Below are 10,098 nucleotides of genomic sequence, written 5' to 3' on the forward strand. Positions count from 1 at the left end.
GGAGAGGGGGCCCGGCCCGGCTCTCTCGGCGTTGGGCTCGCCTCCCGGAGTTGCTCGGCAACGCCAAGCTGGGCGCGGGCGCTTCCCCCGCTGGGCCGGGGCCGCGGGTTCCGGCTGCGGTTGGCCCCGCGGCGCCCTCAGCCTGGAGGAGGTCGCGCCCCACGCTCGTCCCAGACAGCAAGCGCAGCCAGGACGCCCATTTCACCGCTTTATTGGCAGCCCGGAGCCCGGCTGGACTCCCGTGAGCCTACACTGTCCGAGCCAAGCCTGAGGAGTCCAGAGGCCTCCCGGACAGCGCAGGGCGCGCCGCCTCGCTCGGCCCTCGACCCTCGACCCTCGGGGCAGAGGAGGCGTCAGGCCCAACCCCCACCCCCGGCGTGGCCCTGCCCGCCTCAGCGGTCAGGTGGGGCCGCGGCGCCTCGTGTAGTCCCGGATGGAGGCCTGGACGTGCTCGGTGCTGTTGAGATCTGGGCGGCCCAGGATCGCGTAGCGCTTGGGGAGGAAACACCCGCTGAAGCCGCCACTCGGGCTGCTCGGCGCCGCCAGCACGTTGACCGCGGGCAGGTACTTGGCCTGGTAGACGCTGGCCGCGGTGAAGAAGCCAATCCAGGACACGAAGTCGAGGGGCAGACTGAAGGTGACGCCTTCGGCCTCGTCGTAGTTCTCCGGCAGGTCCTTGCCCAGGTAGCTGCAGTCCAAGGCGCTGGCGGACGGGAGGCCGTCGTAGGCGAAAGCCAACATGAAGCCCGGGGAGTTGGCCTCCGTGCAGTCAAGCACCACCTGCTGAGGGAAGCACTGGAATTCCCTGGTGGGCCGTGGGGTCCACACCATGAGCCAAGCCAGACAGATGAGCAGCTGGGCCATTGAGCTGATGACCACAAATAGGCTGGGACCATGGTTTTGGACCCAGGCATGGTAGAAGGTGGGTACCTTGGCAGAAAACTTGAAGATGAAGACCAGCTGGAAGGAGCGGGTTGTCAGGAAGGACAGGAAGATGCCAAAACCGAGGGCAAAGAGGCCTTGGCGCAGCAAGCAGGTGGGCAGGGTGGGCTCCCCAAAAAAGCCATAGAGCCCACAGCTGCCCCCTGCCAGGGAGCCCAGCATGAAGAAGCACAGCCTGCCCCCAGCTGACCTCACCACAGGGGTGTCTAAGTGCCAGGCAAACAGGCCAGCAGTCCCAGCCAGCAGCAGCAACAGCAGCGTATTAGCTGCCAACAGCACCCAAGAGATAGGGTCATGCCAAGTCAAAAACACCACGGTGCGTGGGAAGCAGGTTTCACTTCCCTCGGGTGCCCATTCTTCTTTCCCACAAGGCTGGCAGCTGTGGAGATCTGGAAGGAAAGGCAGAAGGCTCCTGAGAGCTAGATGAGCAGAGCAGGAATGAGGAAGGGAGGCCACGCAGACCTGCAAGGTGCTGGGAGGGCCACACCACAGGAGCTGGGTGCCTCTGGGCACGGTGAGATGGGGGTAGCCCTGAGTGGGATCCCGAGGCCAAGTGTTTCCTCAAGATGCCTGTATGAATTACAGATTCTGGAGACGCTTGGGTAGGTTCTGTATGGCTCATGATCCCTTGGGCTTGCAAACCAAGAGGTCCTTAGGGAAGGCCTTACTCTGGTGACTCTGCCCGCATGCCAGTGAGGCTATGATCCAATAGGAACAGTCAGCCCTGAAGGAAGGGCATTTTCATTTCTCCCCAGCACTTCCCTTAACCAAATCCACCTTCCTGTGCTGCCACTCTGTGGTTTCTCTGACTCTAAGAACAGAAGAGATGCATTCCCAAGGCCACAGAGATAGTAAAAGGAAAGAATGTGGCTCATGGAGTTCAACTCTGGGCTGAGCCCTTAGCTACCCCAATTTGCTCTCTGATCTTGACCTTGCGTCACGGGGTATGTTGTTTTTTCAGCTGCAGATACAATAGTATCTGCATTCAGGCCAAGCTGTTCAAGGTGCTGGCTGTCTTTGGCATGGTCAATAGAAGGGACTTCACACAGATAGCGTGGGAGCGTACAAGGGAACATAGCTACATCTGTTTGCATAAAAACGTTGAATTTAGAATAAAATTGCCCCCGTAGGAATTGGGCTGGGAGCTCTCTAGTAAAAGACATAGTGGGTCTGAGGATTTCAACTGGTTGTTTCTGCTTCCTCAGAATTCAGTCTGGCGGCAGGTATTCTCCAACCTGTACCTAACTGCAGCGAAGTGAGCAAGGCCCTGGTTCTGCACATGTGTGGCCCACGGGGGATCCCCTCATCTGCTCTGTGGACCCTAGGAGTGCCCAGTCATTCGCCCACTCACTTGGTCACTCACCACTCTTGTTGAGGAAGGTCCCCGCCTCCCAGGGCACACACTCAAAGCAACAGTGGCGGAAACCCACGATGACTCGCTGGTGTCCTTCAAGACAGTCGCTGGAGCACACAGACTTAGGCACCTGCAAGAAGCCACAGGTGTTCTGTAACCACATGGAGTGGCTCAAGTCGAGGGATGCTCACATGGAATGGGAAACAATCTCTGTACATCTGCTTTCACAGCTCATTCCCAGGGCAGAGCCCCTGGTTTCATAAACCTGCAGCAGCCGGCCATCTGGGTGCTGCCCGGGAAGCTGGATAGGGCCATGTTGGCCTCGTACCTGGGATCCCCCTCCTGCTCGTCCACAGTATCCTCAGGCATCAGGCTATCCATAAGGCAGTCCCCTTGTGAGTGACCATGTCTCTGTTACCTTGTTGTCCTTTCCGTGCCACCGGATTTTGGTTTTATTTATGTCCGGCTGAACTGGAGGCCACGTGGAAGAACCTAAAGTTCCACTCCAGTCCCAAGCAATTATGTCATAGCCCAAGCAATTATGTTAGCCGTTGTCATTAAATATCACAATATCGCTGTGTAGAAGGAAATTCACTTTGCGGATCTGCTCCAGAAGCTGAAATAAACAGGGACCAGGGAGCTGCCATAGATGAAAAAGGCTGTTCCTCCTCAACCGCCCAGACCTGGAAGGCTCAGGAAGCAAGTGCCTGGGGCCTTGTGCTTCTATTTAGGTGGTTTCAGTCCATCTGGAAATTCAGAGCCCTCCTTCCCCTTCAAGGAAGCCCCTCAACCCTCCCAACTAGCCTCCTGAGAGGAAGCTTCTTCTTTTATTTTTTTTTAGGATTTTATTTATTTATTTGACAGAGAGAGACAGCGAGAGAGGGAACACAAGCAGGGGGAGTGGGAGAAGGAGAAGCAGGCTTCCCACCGAGCAGGGAGCCCGATGCGGGGCTCAATCCCAGGACCCTGGGATCAAGACCTGAGCTGAAGGCAGACGCTTAACGACTGAGCCCCCTGAGAGGAATCTTTTAACGAAGGACCCCTTTACAGTGATTTTTAGTCCTGGATCTGAAGCATGGTGAGTGGGAGGGGCTCAGGTTCAGAGAAGTGAAACCTAAGAGAGGGGATCAGCCCTCTGATCGGTAACCTTTGTCCCGCACTCCTAGCACTTAGTTGGCCAGAAAGTAATCACTCTGCTTGCCTCAGGAAAGCACCCCCTTTCAGGGTGCCAGGGGCTGGTCTACCTTACCTGCCAGGGATAGATTCGGTCTCTGGAACAGGCTCCGGAGGCACAGCCCAGGAGCTGGTGGAGGCCATGGGCCACTGTGTAGACAGCCCGGTAGGCGTTGTAGGCAGAGCTCATGGAGAATGCTCCAAGCTTGGGCATCTGCTGTGTCGTGAAAGCCAGACACTCTCTGCAGAGTTGGTTGCTGCTGCACCAGGAGCCCCTGGAGCAAGGCCCATGGGCCCCCTTATCTGCCTGGACATAGGCCTCTTCAAACTCCTTCAGGCCAGGGACAAGCCGCTGCTGGATGGCCACACCCAGCACTGTGCCAATGCCCCAGATCCCGGGCAAGCTGCTGATGTGTCTGGAGATGGCCCAGTCCTCTGAGGTGATCCACACCTTGCCAGTCAGGTTGGCCAGCACCATGGACTCGAAGAACACCCTGGCCAGCTGCCTGCTGGAGAAAATGACCACCACGGTGGTCCTAGCTCGGGCCAGGTGGTGCATCATGCTCTGCATCCTCTTATTCCCCGGGCGGGCAGAGAAGGAAGGGTATGATGTCCTTGAAGGCAATGCAGATGCCCTGCTGGGTGGCCTGCTCCTCCAGTGCCTGCACCCCCAGCTGCCCGTAGTCATCGTTGCTGCCCACCAGTGAGATCCAGACCCACCCAAACGTCTGCAGCAGCAGCACCGTGATCTCCACCTGGTGCTTATCGCTGGGGATGGTGCACAGAAAAGAGGGGTACTACCGCTTCACTCCGAGCATCACACTGCTGACCTCGTAGCTGATCTGCGGGGGTTCAGTTCAGCAAGTTCAGTGGCATCAGTCCCAACTCAGGGCCCCCCCACTTCTGGCCCTTTGCTGGGCATGGGGACCCAGGGGGGAGGGACACCTGATCCCTGCCCTGGCCCTCAAGGAGAGCCCTACTGGACGTAGGAGGCTGACAATGTACATCTGGAGAAGAGGCAGAAACCCAAGGGGAGGTTCTGAGAGAGGAAGGGGAAAGGAACAAAAGCAGCACAGAGTGAGTGAAATGACACAGGAGGTCATATGTGGATGCCCATGCCAGAAGAAGGAGCACAAAAGTAGGTGTGTCTTGGGCGCCTGGGTGGCTCAGTTGGTTAAGCGACTGCCTTCGGCTCAGGTCATGATCCTGGAGTCCCGGGATCGAGTCCCACATCGGACTCCCTGCTTGGCAGGGAGTCTGCTTCTCCCTCTGACCCTCCCCCTTCTCATGCTCTCTGTCTCTCATTCTCTCTGTCTCAAATAAATAAATAAAATCTTAAAAAAAAAAAAAAAGTAGGTGTGTCTGGTCAGAGCAGGAGGCCTTAAATGTCATGCTCAGAGACTTGGTCTTTATCTGTAGGCCATGGGGAGCCCCTAAATGTTTAGGCAGAGAAGTGATATGCTATGACTTGTATTTTAGTAGTGTATCTCTGATTTCAGTGAGGAACATGTTAGAAAAGGCTCAAGACCAGAGTCAGGGAGAACCCCTAGAAGGCTGATGGAATCATCTAGATGAGAGAGCTTGGTGGTCTGAGTTAGAGCTGTGGCAGTGAAGATGGAGAAGAGTGGGTTGACTGGGCAGCATTTAGAAGGTAAAAGCAGAGGCCATGGTGATGGGCTAACTGTGGGGGTGGAGGGCAGAGGAACATGGGTAGGCCTGCCAGGTTCCTGGCTTAAGTATAGAGGCAGGTGGGCAGGAGGGTGGATGCAGGAAGAAAAGAGACTCCAGTTGTCTAGGGAGGTAAGCTCAGTTTGGGGCCTGTTGGGTTCATGCAGTGGAGACCCTGGATGAACATCCAGAAAGGAGGCTCAGAGCTTAGAAAACAGGACAGAAGCTAGAGAACAGGAAATTGAGCCATGGGGCTCATGGCCTGTGTAGGGGTTCTGAATGAATTGCCCCAAGATACACCACTTTGGCACGTGGGTTAATTTCCATTTGGAAATAATTAAGGCACAAAAGACTCCGGAGGAAACGTTGACCTTTCCCCTAACTGCCTAAAAGAATTTAGATAACTGACCTGCTCCAGGTTAGGGAACTGGTCACCATAGATAACTAGAGTATAATAGGAACTAGGTGTGGTGGGCAGGGGGGATCTTAGCAAAGTCCAATTTGTTAAAATTCCTCTCTATGTCCCATTGTTTCTGGATGGCCTGGCAAACATTTGTTTACTAAACATTTACTCTCTTATCTCTTCCTGTGAATTGTCTTCCTCTCCTTTGAAGTCCCAGACACCGTACCAGCTTTTCCTTAGTTCAGAATAGCATATAAGCCTCATTTTGCCTGTATTAGAACCTCTCATGTTTATGTGGATTCCCTATTCGTATGTAATCTTGACTTTCTCCTGTTAATCTGTCTCATGTCAATGTTTAGACCAGCCAGAAGAATCTTGAAGAGTAGAGGAAATTTTTTACTCCCAACACCTGCCTGGGAAAGGGAGCATCCTGTACTCTGGGAATCATCCACCTTTTCAGAAGAGGTGGGGAAGAGATTCTCTAAAGGAGACTGAGGAGGAAGAGGAGGGGCCATAAGTGAGAGGGGGCAGGTCATAAATGCTGAGGAAAGAATGTCACTGAAGGACTGGTCGGGAATGTCACAGAGTTGTCATGTCAGGTAAAAGGGGCTGAGAAGCATTTGTTGGATTTGGAGACCTAGAAAGCCCTCCAGATCACAAGAGCAGGAGTGGTGGGACAGCAGCCAGGGCAGGGGGTTGAGAAGCAAATGACAAGAGGGAGAAGCAAACAAGACTAGAGGGCTCTGCAGGTAAGTTTTCATGGAAAGCGGGCAGAGGGAGGACCGTGCTGGGAGCAGGGGTGCCTGGAAGATGGGGAGGGATAAGGTTAGCTTACAGGTGGAGGAGGAAGCCTAGGAAAGGCTGACAAGCAGAGGAGGGGGTGAGGCCCAGGGGGACAGCACTCTGAGTGGGAGACCACACCTCTGAGCCTGAGCCTGGAAGGCAGGAAGGAAGAAGGAGGGCAGGGGAGAAGTGGAGAAGTCTGTGGGGTGGGACACAAAGGGTGTTCCATTCTTCACAAAGAAGACAGAATGGTGGGAGGAGTGTGAAGGGCAGCAGTTTCAAAGGAGAATGGGTTTTCTCAGGAGCATTGAGGCAAGAAGGTTTAGATGCAGCATTTGGGGAGGAAGAAATGCTGGAGTGGGGACTGTGATGAGGCAGGGCCCCCTGCAATGTGACTCATGAGTGGTGAGCACCCAGGAGATCCAGGGGGCCAGACTGGCCTTGGGGCCCAGTGATTCCTGCCCACCACTCCCAGCCTGCACTGGACTTGCCAGAAGGGGAGACAGCATGGTTGGTGGTGTCAGGTCCAATCACTGCCAGGGCAGCAGGGGAGTAGTGGGCAGGGTTTGCTTGGATCTCAATGTGATGCGTCCCCAGTGTGGAGAGCACGTTTAGTGTGGCATACACGTTGGCTGACTCTGAGCACACGTCGTACAGATGGTACCCCAGGGTGATGTTAGGCAGCAGGGTCGTGGAATTGTTGATCTCCTCAATGCCAAACCTCATGGCCTGGAAGAGGTGGTAGCCATGGCCATTGAAGCTGTTGGGTCTGTGGAAAAAGCCAAGCTGAGAGCCAAGAAGGGCAAGGCCTTGCTGCAACTCTCTTTGGAGGGTAGAAAGGAAACTCTGAGGTCATCTGTCTAGCCCCCAAAACCATGACCTCAATGTGGGCCTGGTACCATACACACAGTTGTGTTAACAGGCCTTTGGGTCAGGGGAGGGGGGACAAGTTGGAGAAACCACATCCCATGCCTTCCTGGATAAGCATATTAGCATTGAAAGCCTGATGAAGTCCTGTATCAGAGACACCTGCTGTATTAGTGTTCTCTAGAGAAACAGAACCAATTGGATATATATAGAGAAAAAAAAAGAGGTTATTTTAAGGAATTGGCTCATGTGATTGTGAGGCTGGCAAGTCTGACGTTTGCAGGGCAGGCTGGAAATTCCCTCAATGGTTGATGCTGCAGTCTTGAGTCTGAAGGCAGAATTCCTTCCTTTTTAGGGGACCTCAATCTCTTCTCTTAAGGTCTTCAACTGTTTGGATGAGGCCCACCCACACAATGGAAAATAAGCTGCTTTACTCACCCTATTGATTTAAATGTTAACCTTCACAACAACATCTAGACAGGTGTTTGGCCAAACAACTGGGCACCATACCCTAGCCAGGCTGACACAAAAAGTTAACCACACACCTGTTTAACCTTGTTTAACTAGTGCTTCTCACCAGGACACTCATGAATGTAGTGAGCACCTGTGTTCCTCACTGCCTCTCAGGAACTGCTGGCTGGATCCCAAAAGGGACATGGTTCAGCTCTGCTTGAAGAGTGTGCAAGCACATTCCACTTTCTAGCCTCTGTGCCTGTTGGAAGGGTCTTCCATCATTTCTTTCTTTCTTTTTTTTTTTTAAGATTTTATTTATTTGACAGAGAGAGACACAGCAAGAGACGGAACACAAGCAGGGGGAGTGGGAGAGGGAGAAGCAGGCTTCCTGCTGAGCAGGGAGCCCGATATGGGGCTCGATCCTAGGACTCTGGGATCATGACCTGAGCCGAAGGCAGACGCCCAATGGCTGAGCCACCCAGGCGCCCCTCTTCCATCATTTCTATCACTTCTGTCTTTAAGTCCCTCAGAGGAAACTCAGTGCCTCCCACCATGACACCTTCTTCAGAAGTGGGTGTCCATGTGTCTCCTCTTCCCCAAATCTTCTCTTCCCAGGCTCCTATCTGTAGCTCTTGGGGCCAGTCTTCATGCACTAGGCTTTCCAGAACCTTCCTCCTGTGTGAATCTCAGATGTGTGTCATGTTTAAGGCATCCCGCCACTGAGTCCCGATCCATCCTCGAGTCTTCCCAAATCTGTGACTTGCACAGATGGCAAACAACTTATCTTCTTTAGGAGAAAAGCAGATGTTTTTCTCTACCGAGACTGTCGACTTCATGAAGGCAAGGCACCAATCTAAGATATCTTTGCTAAGTTCCTAAAGCATCTACTGCTGTTAGCCTTCCCTCTCCTCCTCATGGAAAACCACGCTTGCCATCCGGAGACTCAGGAGTTTGAACCTGGAGAGGAGCAGGGAGGGCACAGAAGCTGGGAAAAGCCATGCTTGCTTAATCCTTGCCACCTCCTTATGTCACAAAGTCTGGAAACCAACTGGAATGGGATTACAATACAAAGCACTCTAATAGCCAGGACAAAATAATGTATTACAAAGTGGAACCTGAGCAGAAGTGCCAGGGAAGGTCCAGCCAGGGCTTGAAGGTGGTGACCATAGGATGGGGAGGGACTAGAGGTGGTTCAGGAGGCAGCCCCAGAGGCAGAAAGGGCATGGTCTTCACCAAGGAGGGCAGGCAGAGGTCCTTATATTACCTGTCACAGAGAGTCACCGTGGTCCTGCGTCTCACCCCCGGACAGTGAGAGTGTACAGGGAACAGACCTGCAAGGAGGTAATCCCCAGGGAGGCTGAAGTTGGGAGACTGCTCTGTGTTGCAGCAGCTGAGGGCCCAGCAGCAGGAGAGGGAGAGCTGCAGGCTGACTAGGTGAGCTGCCAGGAGTGACATGCTGGCCAGATGGTCCTGTGCCTGGCATGGCCAAGCAGAGCCCTCTGACCAGGTTGGCTGTTTAAATAGAATAGACAGCAGCTGCCCAGATGCTTCCCAACTTCATGCCTGTGCCAGGGGTGGGGCTGAAACCCAGTTGTAGGAACCTGGCTGCTTGCCTTGGCCTTCTGGGCCTCTGGTCCTACTCAGGAACTGGGCAGGGGGAAGGCACAGATGCAAACCAGGTGGCAGCCACTGACCCCTCCTCTGCATGGTTGTGGCTTCTGTTCTTGCTCTGGTGCCTGTGGCTTCATCTGGCTCAGAAAGGGAGCCCCCCGGGGCGCCTGGCTGGCTCAGTGGGTTAAACAACTGAATGTGGATCTTGGCGCAGGTCTTGATCTCAGGGTCTTGAGTTAAAGCCCCACGCTGGGCTCCACCTTGGGCACGGAGTCTACTTAAAGAAAGAAAGAAAGAAAGGGAGCTCTGGCACTTGGGGGATGATGGTCAGAGGAAGGAGGCAGGGACACAGCTTCTTTGGGGGACAGAATGTGGAGGGGCTGTGGGTTTTGGAGCCTTTTACCCGGGCCTCAGTTTACCAAATGAGACAAGGCTTTGAGTTGACCTCCTCCCAGCCTCAGTTTTCGGATGCTGAAATTTTGAGAGAATCATTGTCGGCTTGCCTTGTTATCCAGGGTGGCTCCCTTCGGCCCAAAGACAACCGCATGCAAACACAGCATGCAAATAGACAGGTTTTGCTTAAACTGCCAATCCTGGTTCTTTTCCTGCGAGAAAGATTCCAAGTGGATTTCCGGAGGGGTGGCCCCGGACTCAGAGCGGGGTATCTGGCCGGGGCGGGGCCTTCGCATAATGTAAATGAAGCCCTCGGAGTGACGGCCCGGAGGGGTGTGGCCAGGCCGGCGGGAGCCTCGGAGGGGACGGCGGAGGCCCGCGTGCGCTGCCGGGGCCGCTGGCAGAGGGCGCTCGCGGCACCCAGGCCCCTTCTTTCAGCCTCTCGACGGGC

General features: G+C 54.4%; 1 protein-coding gene across 1 annotated transcript; it reads right to left on the bottom strand.

Moving 5' to 3' along the window:
• Positions 1-399: 399 nt before the first annotated feature.
• Positions 400-9,737, bottom strand: TAS1R1 (taste 1 receptor member 1). Its single transcript, XM_035019908.1, is given in 8 exon segments — positions 400-1,331; positions 2,306-2,426; positions 2,715-2,912; positions 3,546-4,067; positions 4,069-4,311; positions 6,253-6,281; positions 6,815-7,092; positions 8,908-9,737. Coding segments are annotated over 8 exon segments (2,514 nt in total). The 5' UTR covers positions 9,099-9,737.
• Positions 9,738-10,098: the final 361 nt, after the last annotated feature.

Source organism: Mirounga leonina, unplaced genomic scaffold (assembly GCF_011800145.1).
Source record: "Mirounga leonina isolate KUSES-001 unplaced genomic scaffold, KU_Mleo_1.0 Mir_173, whole genome shotgun sequence".
In the NCBI taxonomy this organism is placed as follows: domain Eukaryota; kingdom Metazoa; phylum Chordata; class Mammalia; order Carnivora; family Phocidae; genus Mirounga; species Mirounga leonina.